Raw genomic sequence first — 15,750 nt, 5'->3', positions numbered from 1 at the left:
GGAAGATGCATTAAGAATGTAAATACAATGTAATTTCTACAATCCAAATCATACCTATTAATTAAATTGCTTTCTTATAACAGTTTCTAACTAGCAAAGCTTTAGAACACCCCCAAAAAAGTGACTCTCACTGTTTCAGTCAACCCCTTCTAAAAACCGGGACATGAGACAAAATTGCCAAATTCTGCCCGGACAGCTGGTGAAAAACGGGGATTGTCTGGGCAAATCCAGGACGTCTGGTCACCCTAGTATTAGAGCGCTTTACATAGCACCGTATTTATATTACATATTCAGGCACGGGGAGATTAAGTGATTTGCCCAGAATCACAGGATGTGGACGCGACCTCGAGCCTTGGTTTCCTGCACCAAAGTCGGCAGCGCAGCCGACGGACCACATTCCCTCCCCTAAATGGATTGATTCACACCACCAACGCACGCCATCCAGGACAGGCGGTCCCAGGCAACGCTGGCACGGCCGCGGCTAAATTAAGTTGGTCAACAGCCTGCTAAGTGCTGGGCAAGGCCGCTGAGAGCGGCTCAAAGCAGCATGATGAGATCCCGCCTGGCGACTTGACCCATGACCTCAGGCCTACCTATGGCTTACTTGAGTGAGGCAGGCCTTCTGAGTCGCCGGCGAACCTGTGCAGAAGTATAGGAGCTGTCTAAGCTTCTCATGTCGGCACCTGCGCGTGGGATCCGATGCACAGCTGCCACAAGAAGTCATTCATCTTCAGGAGTCAGTAGGAGTGCAGGTATGTTTTAAAGCAAACACTTCTGTGCAGTGCCATATGTATTTTTTAGACTACTTTTACAGCCTGCTGCATAACACGCACTGGTGCAAGTACTCTTAGATAGTGGGGCTTTTTAATGCTCACACTCTCAAAAAATATATATTTGAAATAAAACTGCCTACAGCCGAATTGTGACCCCTAGGCTATGTGTACTTTTCTCCTGAGGCTTGCATGCACCCCCATGCTTAATTGTCTCAATGTTAATTACTTAGACTAGCAATGCAACGTAGCCTCAGATTGTTAATAAATAACGGGCGGTGACGCACACCCTGCTGTTATCAACAAATTGATTTTTATCAAATTGCTCAGTGTGTCCTTTTGAGATAAATTACAGTCTGCAGAGGGGTTGTGACCTCTAAGCTACGCGTGTACCCTTCCATTTCCAGTGCTTTGCAGCCGTTTTAAAATCTTCTTACAGTTTCTCGTTGCTCAAATGGGTGTAATTTTTTATATTTATGTTGCCTTTGTTTTTATTGCTTGATTTTCCTTGCGAAAAAAGTGTCACTCGTAGTTGTTGAAATGTCACTCATAATTACGCTGACATTATAAAAATGTCACACTTAGCAATCTGAAACCTTGGCAGCTATGCTTCCTTTATGTCCGGCCTGCTGCTATTAGCTGTACTTCCGGTGCCAGCTGCGCCCCTCCACGTGCACAAACCATGAGCTGAACATTGCAGGCATTGCCCTGTAGAAACATAGACATGGCCGCCGGTAGTACAGTGGGGTGTCGGAGAGCATTCCATAAAGTATAGAACCCTGCGAATGCTGGTAATTTCTACGTTTTTATTTCTTTATTTGAAATTTTATACCACACGCAGACGATGTTAAAGTACTCTACAGTTTTTTATTTTTACTAAAAAATTTGAGAAATGATTCCAAATAATAAACATACATATTTACAAAGAAATGTTCAGGATGACGGCAGAGCATTTTGCAATTTGTAGATACATATTTTGAGAAATGCATCCAAGTCATAGAAATCCATGTTAGCAAAGACGTGTTGTCTTATAATGAATGTTAAGTAGTCAGTTTGTTCTTCACTCTACAATATTTGATTTAAGAATGACACTGCATATGTGGCTGTGCAGGTGCTGGAGAGGGCTGCAATTAAATGTCACAAACGTAAGTGTTAGTGTTAGGTGTTATGAGGCATGAATATGGAGTTTTATTGGATAAATAAAAAATCCATATTCTGGGTGCTGTTATTGAGATGGAGTAAGGGCCTACTTTGGAGTTTGGCCGATGGGATGCTCAGACACAAATGTATTACAGGTGCATTGTAGCCTATAGCCTTTGTATACAGAGCACAGGATATGTGCCACTGTGTGGCAGAGTATTCCATTCGCATCAGTGCTTCTTTCTTTCTGGGGTTTCTGTTTTGCCCAGTGACGTGTAATTGCTGATGCTAGGTAGGTTGGTGAAGGGCTTTGAAGGTTATGCACACCGTCCTGAGTATGCAGTGTTTCTCTACTAGGAGCGAGCTCAGACATTCTCTAACTGATGAGCTGTGGTCTGCCCTTTTCCATGTTTGCAGTAAGCCTTGCTGCTGAGATTAATAATAATGTTGGGGAAGCCAGGCTCGATAGGGCAGTTTCACATACCTGCCTGGTGACATCTAGAGAATGGACTAAAGTTTGCAGATCTTGTTTTTAACATAAGGCACCACAGCATGCACAAATCTTGCACTGAAACAAGATCTGCTATTCTCGAGTTAGGGCACAAGATAGGGGTTGCCTTAAAGCTGGTATTAGTGTTTGAGTTGGAGTGACAGTCAATATTAGTGTTAGAAAGAATTAGGTTACAACTAGGATGAGGGTGATGGTTAGATGAATGGGATGGGGTGGACCGAGGACTGGAGTTATTAGCATCGCTTGGATGAACAATAGGTTTAGAGATACATGTATGATTATGCTTAGATTGCAGGTTAGTTTTAAGGTTTGGATGAACACAAGTGTTTCGATTGGGTCTTACCGCATTTTTGTGGTTGGGGTTTGTGTTCTAGGTTTAGAGTTATGGTTAAAGTAATTGAGCCAACAATTGTGCAAGGAGGAATCCAGACTGCTTCACACCCAGCCTTAGCACAGAGGCCAGCAATTTACAAATAAACATAGAATTGTCAGAAACTGTATCAAGCTCTGAAAACTATAAAGGGCCTACCACAGCAGGCTTCTTTTTTTGGTCACTCTGGTGAGACACTAAAAACACACACAACATGCGCCCTTCTTTAAAAATGCAAATGAGTAAAATATCTGGTTACCACATTATCAGGCCAATACCTGCCTTAATAATGTCCAGAGGGCTTGTGACACATTCATATGGGAGGGGGACTAGAATTTCGTTGAGTCAGAGAAGGTAATAACCAAGAGAAACAGGATTGGGAACACCCAGTGGTGCTCGAACAATTTTCAGAGTGGCGTCGCTGCCATCAGTGCTTCATCACTGAACTCACAATGTTGAACATATATCATTAAAGCATGGTGTGTTCGCACAGTGTCATTTATAGACAGCACAATCTCCATTGAAGTGGTCCCTTAACTTGCAAAGACATACAATTTTACAGATAAAACTAATGTAGCGCACAAACGATGTGTGGAAATCGGGTGTCATTCAATCAAACAAACAGGATTTGCATAGCGCTACTTATCACCTGTGAGGGTATCTAGGCGCTGGAGGGTGGGGGCGGTGCTGCTGATTAGGGACGTTAATCGAATAACCATGTTTTTAGGCGCTTCCTGAAATCCTGCAGGGTGGCAGTCTGTGTGTTCTCCTTTGTACTGCCGGTCACCGGTGTATTTAACTATGTAGCCTTGGACGGTGTCATGTATGTGCATGTAACTTGCATAATCGAGGTAACTATTAGCGGCGATACTATGTGTCTCTCGGTCCTTTTTCCCCAGCAACCCTCATCCCCCTCTCCAGGGGCGGCAATCTGAGGGATAGCCCCGGGCGCCACAAGCTCTAGCTACGCCTCTGGTCCTGAGAGTCCTGCATTTTGTAGGTTTTCTGGCTTTCTGCATACATCTCGTCGCACACACACATTAGCACATGAGAGCCCTGCATTGGTGCCTCCAAAGGCAGTAGCTGCAGTACGGGAGAGGCCTATCTGATTCCATTGCGATCTCCCCCAGTGTTGCAGCTGGTGGGTGAGTGAGGAGAACTTAACTCACGGGATGGCCTTCCCTCCTTCTCCGACCATGACTACGGTAGTCATGGATGCCTACACCCTAGGGTAGTGAGGCCACCTGGAGATCAGGGTCCTCTGGCCTCCATTTGAGCAGCTGCTTCAGATCAACCTGTAGGAATTGCAGGTAATTCAGCTGGTGCTCAAGGCATTCCTCACCTCAATTCTAGGTCAGTCCATCCAGATCTTGACAGACAGCACGACTGCTTGAACAAACATGGAGTAGTAGGGTCTCACCTTCTTTTCCTGGAGGCATTCAGACTGTGGTCTTGCGCACAACGCCAAGGAATCTGGCTCACCACCAATCACCTAGCGGAGTCTCTGAATGTCAGAGCTGACAGCGTGAGCCGTTGTAACCTTGCCGATCACAGGTACTGTTTTCTGCCTGAGGTAGTACTGGACATCTTCTCCCAATGTAATACTTCTCAGGTGGACTCAATCGCCTCCTTAGAATTCTCAGTGCAAGCAGCTCTACACCCTTCAGTAACCGTTGAGGCGATCCTTGGGAGACATGTTTCAGTTGAGGTGGAACTTTCATCTGCATTACAGGTTTCCCCCCTACCCTTGATTCCTTGAGTTCTCAGGAAGATTTGCCTAGACCAGGCACAGGTTATTCTCATTGCCCCAGATTGGCCAAGAAGGGTGTGGTATGCAGACATTCTGCACTTCTCCACATATCCCTCACTTTGCCTTCCACTCAGGCCAAACAATATTTCTTTGTTAGAGGGGATGGTCCTGCACCCCAGTCTCTGAGACCTCCACCTACCTGCTTGGAGATTGAGCAGTCACATCTGAGCTTATTTCAGCTGTCACTGGAGGTGGTCGACATCATCTTGCCTGCATGTTGCCCCTCCACTTAAACAGTTGATTCCTGCAGATGGTGCAACTTTGTTGCATGGTGTGCAGACAGTGATGTAGATCCCTTGCAGGCCAAATTATCTTAAATGTTGCAATTAGTGATTTATCTTGCTCGTAGGGGATGCCATTGGCATTGTGAATGGTTATTTAGCTGCCTTGTCTGCCATGTCAACCATCCCTGTTTAAATCCCCTGCTGTCATATGTTTTCTTAAGGGCAGGACCAGTTTGTTTTCCTCCAACTCCCTTTGTGGTTCCTCAATGGGACTTAAATCTGGTGTTTACCTTTTTGATGATACTCTGTTTTAGTTCATTCACAGTTGCAGCCTTTGTATTATGACCCTCAAAACTGTGTATTTGCCAGCTAGTAGGGTCAGTGAGCTGCAGGCCCTTAGCTGTTGCCCGCTTTTCACTACCTTTTTTTCCAGATAAGTTAGGGTTGCGAACTAGGGCTGCTTTCCTTCATTAGTGGTTACTCCTTTCCATTTTGCCCAATCAATTACTCTTCCGACCTTCTACCCTCCTCGTCAGCCTACGAAAGAGAAGGAATGTTTGCATTGGTTGTATCTCAGGCAGACAGTTAGCTACTATCTTGACCGCACCAAGGACTTTCTGTCAAATGACTAGCTATTTGTCGCTACTGTGGTGCCAAAAAAGGTAAGGCAGTACAGAAGAGAACCCTGTCTCTGTCAGGCTACGATTAGCAAATGTACTAACCTTCAGAAACAAATCCAGCAGGGTTGATGCACAGTTCTCTTATCCCCCTAGCACTACTCCCCAGGGGACAGTAGCACCCAGGGGAAAGGGGAAAAAGGGGATAACAAAACCAAAAACGCAGTAGTCCTCCACCTGTGGCCACTCGGTTCCTTGTAGAACCAGAATAGACCTTCACCTGGAGGAATTCATGCAGAGGATGCGGCACTCTGTGTATGACATAAAGGACAGGAATTACTTACAGTAGCCCACACACACCATGACTCTGTGGCAAAGGAATGGTCACTAGGATCCCCCACTTGTTGCATACACTTACATGGTACTCCTACAGGCCATGGGCAAGAAGACAGACCAAAGACGTAGGTAACGACCAGGGTGCCAATACTAAATAATAATGTATGTGCAGAGACACTCTCTCCTTGAGAATGCGCGCAATCCAAACCACAGATGCTCCAAGGAAGAGTAGCAGTAGGTGTGACACGGCTCACACGCTGCTGTAATCCACTAAGGGGAGTCAAGGAAACTGCAAACACGTGAATACTCTGAGATATTCTCTGCACAGTAATCTTCACTGGGAGTGTCAAGGAAAGGAAAATAAACAAAGTCTCCTTGCAACTCGTATCCTTGAAGAAGTCGGCATCCAAGATCCAACCTCGCCGGGATAAAAGACAAATAAAGACAGAAGAAAGCAATCAGGTAGTCTAGCAGAGCCCCCATGCACTCCGATACGATTATGACCCCAGAGCGCTCCACTTCCGTAGTGGGTGCACACGAGTCAAGGGGAGTCACTGAGGGGCTTACCGCTTCCCCTACGCTGCGTCCTTGCTGGGAATCTCAGAAATACAGGAACGCTCGAAGGAGTCCTCAAGTAGAAGTGCGAGCGCTTCGTAGGCACATACACAGGCTCTTCCTGGAAGGAGAACGTCCACGTTTGCATCATCTGCTGTCTATCCTCCACTTTGGGGAGAAACTATTGATATCGACAGCTACACATGCTACAGATCTACAATGTTATCTGCGTCACTAAACGCTACAAACAGATGGTTACAAAGTAAGTAACATTTTCCATTCAGACCGTCTGTTGTACACCCATCAATTGTGTGTGACCAGCCAGCTGCAATTCAGCTGTTGATTTTGCTTGGACTTGTACATATTAAAGCTTTATAGACTCACCTCCAACTAACTGCTACTCTCTAAGCAGGATAGACTGTGAGGAGAGGTGTGTAAGGTTTTTAGAATATTAAGGGCAGACTAGTCTAAATAAGCATTCCCTTGTCAGGATGCATCTTAAAGTGACTCCCAGAGGAAGGGAGGGGCAGGCGGTGGATGCAGAAGACAGGAAATGGGCCTGGCCTTTGCGAGACTTTCTCTCCCATGCGATCCTCTTTCTTCGTCACTGGCTCTTCTCCCCTCTGAACCTGTGAGTATATCTTCTCAGCCTCCAGCTCTCTATGGCTAGCTCTCCAACCCTTCCCCTTTCTCTGGGAGGGACTGAGAAACGCAACCGGGTGTTTGAGGCAGGACCGGCTTTGGAGCCGGTTGGCGCCTAGTACGACAATGTTTGGTGGCACCCCTAATGGCCATCTTTGCCCCAGATTCCCTCACTATCACCCTCCAACAGTGCCCCTCATCTGTCCATAGTCCTTCTCGCACATGCATTTGTTTCGTTAATGGCGCTACTAATATCAGTGTAGGGTTTCAGAGCCCATCACACACATTATACAGAGACAACGGATCATGCGTGCATAAATAGGTGCAGAGGAAATCTTATGTACTACGTGGTGCAGGCGACACATACCATCCATACTGGTAGTCAGTATCGTTTGAGTGCTTGATCTTGAACAGCACAAACTCGATATTTAAAAAGTAACACCTTGGTTGGGTTCACTATACCAATAAGAATGGATTTCTACCCAAATTGACCCTTTTTCTCAACATTAGGATAATGACTGGAAAAAAAATCATAACGCTCTAACCTGTACCTTGCAGTGTATATGCAGATTCTTGATGACAGTTAATAGCTCGCTCTGCTGTGTTGGGATTGTGACTTTTAAACTGCTATTAACAAAAGCATCTCTCGGAGACTCTGACAAAAGCTGTAAACCACTGAACTAGCCACATTATATGCACTTTTGTGATCTGCATGACAGGCATATTAACCCTCTGCGTACTTTGCAATGAGTCAAAACTTCCATAGATGCAACTCTAATCTCTCTCCAGAAGGGCAATTTACCGCCTGAGGTATCTCGACATTTTTATTGTAGCCTGAAGATTCCTGTTGTCAAGGAACTCTGCAGCAGGTGCTTTTAAATCCATAACATGTTTGAAAATTTGGCGCCGCCGAGGTCAGCGCCTGGAGCGGTGGCACCGGTCGGTTCGAGACTTAAAAATGTTAGGCCAAAGCATATATTCAAGTAAGTTCTGTCCTCAGGCATGTTGACTTAAGTGACACCCCCAATATTCCGTAGTTGTAATTTACAATGTATAATGTCCATTTGATAAACTTGTAACGAGAAAGCCGTTAACTTCATTTGGCTTTGTGTGGGCAATGTCTATACGGACAAGATATATGAAAATAAAGCAATACATAAATTAATAACTAGAAATAGACTCCTATAAATACATGCTCCATTTACGTAAACATTTGTTTTTCTTTCTTCCAGATGAAAGTCATTCTTTTAGTGATGCCCTTTTCTACGGCAATGAGTCTACACTCTTTATATTTGATATGCTATTTTTTTCAGTTGTGGATCTAGCATCGCAAAACTTTATTCTAGCAGCTGTTCTTACCTACATGCAGCAGCAGGTGAGCCTATATTTTAATTTTAAATTGCATTACTCTTCTCATGTAGTTGCATACCTCTGTACAGTAAAATATATGACGTTTTAATTTATTGTGGGAAGTCTCTGGGAGATTACTTCTCAAAGCATTTGAATCCAAAGCTTTGTGCAGTCTGTGCTCCTCATGCATGGGTTCTTAGCCAGGGCTTTAAGTGGGCTGAAAAAACTGGGGGGTCCCTCAAAGGGGCGTGGTCGGTGTAATTAAGGGCGTCGCTTAAAAACACATAAGCTAAAAATCTGTGTTTAGCACATTGTGATGCCCGACTTGTATTTTGCTGTTCCTGTCAATGCGTCCACATATATGATACAACAAGTCACATCATACCTACAAGTCAGGACTATTGGCTTTGTCAATTGTTGCTAGTTGCATAAGATAAATAAGCAGCAACTATGGCTTGTATATGATATTGAAAAAACGTCCACTTAAAGCCCTGGTGACAGCACGACAATGTTACACTTGCTGCTCCTGAGTTTCAAAAAGAGAAGGGACATCCAGAGAGAAAATGACTCTCTTTAAAGGATTTCCCTTCCTCTACACTGCTCACCACGCGCACATCGACGTGCCTGCTGTCACTGCAGTCCGGGGAAAAAAAAGGACCGCCAGCGCCAGGGCACAAAACAGAGCCCGATAGAGACCCGTTTCCAGGCCCCCTATAAAAAACTGCCGGTGCTCAGACCCGGTGAGACCCGGCCCACTTAAAGCCCTGTTCTTAGCAGACATCCACGCTTTTCCCCCAACGCGGGTGCGCACCTATGCCATTCTCTTCTATTCCACTGCTTGGTGTAAATTGCAGTCGGCATGTTCAGACTAGGACAAAGCTATTCCATTCTGATAGAGAGAGACTTGGTATAGAGGCTTCTAGCTGCTGACTCATCACCCTTTGGAATATTCGCTAGGCATCAGACTGGATTCGTAAACTTTTGAGCAGTACCTCTGTGCGCCGGTAGGTGGTGCTGTACGACTCTGCAATGATGCTGTACCGCTCTGGAAATGTGTGGGCCTATAGAGGCTCCTCTTCCATGCACTGTCAGTTCCTTTTTTTCCTCTACACCAGATGCAGATCCAGGGCTACCTCTTCTCCTTGAGACAGTTTTTCTACTTAAAATGTTTACAGTGTGCATGGGAAATGTAACCTTCCAAGACAGATTTCATACTCTGTAAGGACTGTTGCAAACAAATGTCTGTGACAGATCCTCATCAGGTTTGCCTGAGACTGAGCCACAACTCTAAGCCCTGCAGTGTGCGTTGATGAACCAGAAGGTCTCAGAGATGGCAAATCGAAATTCCATGTCGTCAAGCATCGGCAGACTCCACAATGAGACTGGTCCAAGTCGAAGGGTCAGTCCTGGTCTCTTTCCCACTCCAGAAGTCACAGGAATTGTTCCCGGGGACAGTTATTGTCACCTCCAAATCTTCGGGTAAGTTGAAGAAAAAATATAAAAAATCCAAGCAGAACTCTGCTTCTTCCTGCCCTTCATATTCTCCTGAGAAGAAACAAGGGCATTGCCATGCTTCTCGATCTCGCTCCCAAAGTCTGTTGACTTTGGAGCCCCTTGCACAAACCGAGTTCCCGAGACCATCAGCAACACAAAGGCAGATTGAAGAGTTCCTCGAGGCCATGCTCAGACTCTTTGGAGCCTTACCAGCTCCCTCTGGCATGCCAAAGAGCCCCAGGGAGTCGACAGTCCCTCACCTGGTGCCTTCAGTGCCAGTTGGACCCTCCAAATCCACCACTAAGCTTCCTCATGCTTCCTAGCCCCCTCCGGAGCCACCTGCCATGCCAGTCCCCGGAGCCTCAACACCGATGCCAACTCCATCGGTGCCAGAGAAAGAGGCACCGATTGTGTTCTCCAACTTTGTGTCTGCCATGTTACGTTCTCAGCCAAGGCTGCAGTCGACTATTGTTAAAGCCTCACTTTCCCCTATTGACTTGCCACCTCCAAGGGGAAGGTCACACATGATGCATTCCTTCATCAGATCGGATTCGGACAGAAGAACTCCAGCTAGGGCAAACATCTAATGTGCCCTCTTGTCCTTCAGTGGTGCACTTACAGATACCCTCTAATGAGCCTGGACATAAATCTTGCTCTAGCCCCATGATCAATGGCCAGATTGCGAGATGCCACCGCCCTGCCCCAGGCGACCCTGCTTTTTTGTCTCAGCACATCTCCCCTGAAACATTGGTGGTGCAGGCATCCACAAGTCAGATGAACCTGAATACTGTACCGACTATTCCCCCTGGCAGGAAGTCCGAACATATCAAAACCTTTAGGAAGAGGGCATTTTCTTCCACCATGTTGGCCCTTAGATCGGTGAATGCCGGTTCCCTTCTGGGTCACTTCTCCAATGCTGTTTAGGAATTCAGTGGCTCCAGTCCTCCCAGGTATCCCAGAAGACCTCCAGCCTGTCCTAACTCAAGCTATACAAGATAGTCATGATGCAGCCAAGTTCACACTTCGTTGTGGCTTGGACACCACTGATTCCATTGGGTGAGCCATTGGCACCAGTATTGCCATTCACCTTCATGCCTGGCTTCAGTCCAGCATCTTTTTTGATGACGTCCAGTCAGCCCTCATGAACATGTCCTTTGACAGGACATGCCTGTTTTTGGACAAGGTGGATTCCACTCTAGAGTGGTTCAAGGAGAGCAGGGCAACAGTACGGTCCGTGAGCTTATACGCTTGCCTTGCCAACTGCATCAGCTCTACCTCTCCTTTCACAGATTCAGCGAAGGCACCATTACCGTTGGCCAATTCAGCCCCAGCAAGGTATCTAGGAGTTTTACGACCGCAGCCTTGGTGCCCATCGCCCCGGCAATGGTTCTCTCCCCTACCCCTATTCCCCCTCATCACAGCTCCACTTGCCAAACCCTATAAGCGTGCCCTTTGTGGAGCATACCGACTCGATTGGAGGCAGGTTCCGGCGATTCTTGGCGGGTTGGCCGACTAGAACATCAGACCGGTGGGTCCTGCAGACTGTCAGGAAGGCATACACCTTGACCTGCATTGCCATTCCACCTCACCTTTCATCGTCCCCAGAGCAACTGATGGAGGACCATCTGTCTGTCTTACGACAGGAAGTGCAAGCATTGTTGGCCAAAGGGCTTTTGAGAGGATGCCTGCACCAGAAGCAGGCTGTGGTTGTTAGTCCCGCTACTTTCTGGTGCCAGAAAGACAGAGGCCTTCATCCTATTTTAGACTTGCACCCTCTCAGTGCCTTCCTCTGGCAGGTAAAATTCAAGATGCTCATACTGGTCCTGGTTTTATCTGCCCTCGACCCTGGATACTAGATAGTAGCACTGAACCAGCAGGATGCCTATGTCAATATTACATTGGACGGGCTCCTGCAGACCTGTTGGCGCTGCCTGCGATTTGTGGTGGGACAGGAGCATTTTCAGTCTGCTGTGCTCCCCTTTTATCTCACCAGCGCCCCTCAGATGCTAATGAAAGTGAGGGTGGTGTTAGCAGCACACCTTCGGAGGCAAGGGGTCCCAGTTTTCCCCTAACTCGACGATTGACTGTTGAAGATGGCCTCACCCCAGGCAGTCACCAATCACCTTCAGACTATGGTGAACCTCCTGTGATCTTTGGTGTTCACTGTCAACATGCCCAAGTCACACCTGACTCCTTCTCAGACGCCCCCCTTCACCTGAGCTATTCTGATCAGGGTTCTATTTTGCACCATTCCACTGGAAAGGAAAGTCCAGCACATTTAGTCTGTGATCCCAATCTGTTAGCGCCTGTCCTGAATTTCAGTGAGGTCTACTCTGAGGCTCCTGGGACTGATGGCCTCCTGTATCCTGCTGGTTCAGCACACCAGGTGGATTCTGTTGGCTCTGCAGTGGGATCTTAAGGTCACAGTGGGCCCAAAATCACAGGGACTTCTCGGACCATGTCTAGATTTCAGAGGAGATAGTGAAATATCTTGCACAGGTGGTTACTGGACCCAGATTGGGTCAGCGGCAGACCCTTCTCCCTACTGCATCCAGTGTTGACAGTGATGACTGATGCATCACTCCTGGGTTGGGTTGGCCTTCTGGAGTTACAGGTGATCTGTTTGGGGTTGAAAGCCTTTCTTCCATCAAAGGGAAGCTGGTACAGGTGCTAACAACCCCTCTGCCATGTAGTACTTCAACAAACAAGGTGGGGTGGGATCACAGACCCTGTGACAGGAGGCCCCTGCGCTTCTGCAAATGGATAAAACCATCAATTAATTTTCCTGATGGTAAACCACTCGGCAGGATCTTTAAAATCCAGGGTGGACAAGCTCTACCATCGATGTCTAGAGGGCCACAAATGGTAGTTCCACCTGTAGGTGGTGCACGCTTTCTTACACAAATGTGGAGAACCGTGGCTTGATCTTTTAGCCACCACTGAGACCACGCTGTCGGCACTTTTGCACGTTGGTATTTCCAAGGCAACTCTTGCTAGGAAATTCTGCCTGCAGTGGAACTCTGGACTTCTGTAAACCTTCTTGCGGATATTTCTCTGAAGATGCTGAGGACAGACTGGGCCCAAGTCATCCTAGCGGCTCCAAATTGGGCAATGAGAGTATGGTATCCAGAGCTCCTGGGCTTAAGCATCTGTCTTCAGACCAGGCTGCCCCTTTTGGAGGACCTGCTGTTGCAGCAACAGGGCAGGATTCCGCTCCCGGTTCTTTGCGATCTCCATCCTCATGCATGGAGATTAAGCTGCAATAGTGGAACACCTATGACCTTCCTCTGGAGGTGGTTTATGTCATCTTGGCAGCTACGCGTCCCTAGACTAAAACTGTATATTCCTGTTGTTCGGACCAATTTGTAGATTGATGCTGCACACACCAGATTGACCCCCTCCAGGCCAAGTTATCAGAAGTTCTGTTCTTTGTCTCTCACCCTGCAAGGCTTTGCTTTGGCCACAGTAAAAGGGTGCCTTTTGGCTCTTTCACCCTTTTTACGGTTGCTGGACCAGCCCTCATTGTTTATGTCACAGATTGTGATCTGTTTTTTAAAAGACCTAAACATCGGTTTCCTCCCTTTCCCTTTGTTATGCCACAGTGGGACCTTAATCTGGTCATCAAATTTTTTGATGAGCTTTTTTTGTGCCACTTCACAGCTACCCTCTGCATCTTCTTACCTTCAAGACGGTGTTCCTCATCTCTATAACATCGGCGCAGCGAGTGAGATGGCTGCAGACTTTCTGCTTCCATTTGCCATACACCACGTTCTTCCCAGGTAAACCGTTTCTCCATACACAAGTATCCTTCTTGCCGAAGGTATGGTGGCATTCTACATGAGTCAAACCATCACCGTGCCAATGTTCATTGCTCAGCCTCACCCCTCTAAGGCGGAGGAAAGACTATCGATTGGACCTCAAAAGAGCCCTAAGCTTTAATGTAGATCGCACCAGAGAAAACCGGGAGGACAATCAGCTCTTTGTGGGATTCGCTAAAGGGAAAAAAAAGCAAGGTCATGCAGACGAGAACCATCTCTCACTGGATCAGGTTCTGCATCAAGATCTACTATGCATTGGCCAAGAAGTAGCTTCTGGAAGGACTGCAAGCTCATTACATCTGGGCCAAAGCTGCTACCACTGCATTGGTTCATAGAGTTCATGTCCTGGACATCTGCCACATGTGCATCACTCAGTACGCTCACAAAGTACTACTGTCTGGACAACAAGGTTCGCTAAGATGGGCACTCTGCCTGATTGGCCCTACTAGAATTTCTGGTTTGAGTCCATTCACAGGCCCACCTCAAAATAGCTACTGGTTTGTTATCTATTCAAAAGGCGAGGAATCTACGGCTAGAAGTCTCTATGAGAAAAACAAGCTACTTACCTTCGGTAAAGCTCTTTCTGATAGAGACTATCTAGCAGCAGATTCCTCACTGACCATGTGGGACTCTAGGAGCTCTGACGTGACTTGCCTTTGGAGAAGGCTTCTTATTCTTTTTATGTTTCTTGTGTCTGCTCTCAGAGTGTGACATTGGTCGAGTGGACCCATGAACAACATTGGCCCTTTGGTTCCCCTCCAGCCGTGGCCACAGTAGTGACTAATGTATCCACCCTGGCGCGAGGAGCCCATCTGGTGACCAGAGGCTTCTGGTCTCTGGAGGCGCAGGTGCTTCATATCAACCTGCTAGAGCTGTGGGCTATTGACTGGCACTCAAGGCCTTCCTCCCCTCCATTTACGGTTGGTCAGATCTTGACAGACAATACAACTGTGATGTCGTATTTAAACATACAAGGGAAACTGTTATCTCAACTCCTTTTGGATGAGGTGTTGATTCCAGGCGGCTTGAAAATCAGCAATGTAGGTATCCCCAAAATCTCTCTTCAGGGCTCTCTCAATGCTGGGGGACCATTGTGGATTATGGAAGAGGATGGAGTGTCCTTTGTGAGAAGTTGGCCTGGTATATGCTGTCCACTAATTAAAGTGGGCACTTTGTACCTGTCCAAACAACCCTTATTGATGATTAGGTTAAAGACAACCTTTATTGAAAGCTATCCTAGTGGTAGCTATGTAGAGCAGCCTTCAAGCTAAGTCTAGAAGGAATGTAAAGCAGCATGGTTTACCAGATTATAATCTCCTGCATGACCAAATGAAAGGAGAACCACACATGGTATATATATAAAATATATGTATTTATTACTAAACACTCTCTACTAACCTCTTTATGAGATTAGAGAGCAAGGCACACAATATTTATACACTAGAACGACAGTAAATAGCACAATACAGAGTGGGCCCCAGGGGGAGACCAAACCATATTTTAAGAAAGTGGTATAACAACCACGACTTGACTAGACACAGTGCCTAGAGCACGTAGAATCGCTGGGACCCCAAGGAACCACCCAAGGTAGTGACACAGGGGACCCATGGGGGACGCGTGCAGTGTGAGAACTCAGCCGTGAGCTCCGTACAATCCTATGGGAAAGTCGCGGTTGGAATTCTAAAGCTTAAGGACACTTAGGAGAGGACTTTGAGCAAACCCTTTCAAACTTATAAGGCTCTAAGGCCAGCACCCACGTGAGCACCGGAGTACTCGTGTTACCTCACACAGGGAAGCAGGGTGCATATGTGTCAAATGGTGTCGGGAATCTCCGTTGTTCTCAATTCGTGATGCTGCAAAGTGCTGCTGCTGTGAAGAGGAAAAGTGTCCGGTGTGATCCAAGCCTGGATCGGAGCTGAGAAGAACCTGAAAGCTGAGGGGACAGAGTCTGGGTCACTTGCCAGTGACCAGGGGCACGATAGACGAATGCCCACCGATGTCTGGTGTTTCAGGTGCGAAGAGGTAAAGCTTGGCTCTGCAGCCACGGAGACCAGTAAGTGTGCGGATTGGAGACCAACAAGCCTTGGCAACTGCGACCCACGTGGTTAGAGTA

General features: G+C 46.9%; 1 protein-coding gene across 1 annotated transcript in view; it reads left to right on the top strand.

Moving 5' to 3' along the window:
* The window catches only part of TMEM67 (transmembrane protein 67), a 1,162,308-nt gene that overhangs the window by 1,132,659 nt on the left and 13,899 nt on the right, over positions 1–15,750 (top strand). The window contains exon 27 of the mRNA XM_085605278.1: positions 8,208–8,350. Within this exon, the coding sequence (XP_085461404.1) occupies positions 8,208–8,350 (143 nt within the window). The remainder of the gene's footprint in view (positions 1–8,207; positions 8,351–15,750) is intronic.

Source organism: Triturus cristatus, chromosome 5_1, assembly GCF_964204655.1.
Source record: "Triturus cristatus chromosome 5_1, aTriCri1.1, whole genome shotgun sequence".
Taxonomy (NCBI): domain Eukaryota; kingdom Metazoa; phylum Chordata; class Amphibia; order Caudata; family Salamandridae; genus Triturus; species Triturus cristatus.
The sequence above is the reverse complement of the archived record's forward strand: the minus strand, read 5'-3'. Positions and strand labels throughout refer to the sequence as shown.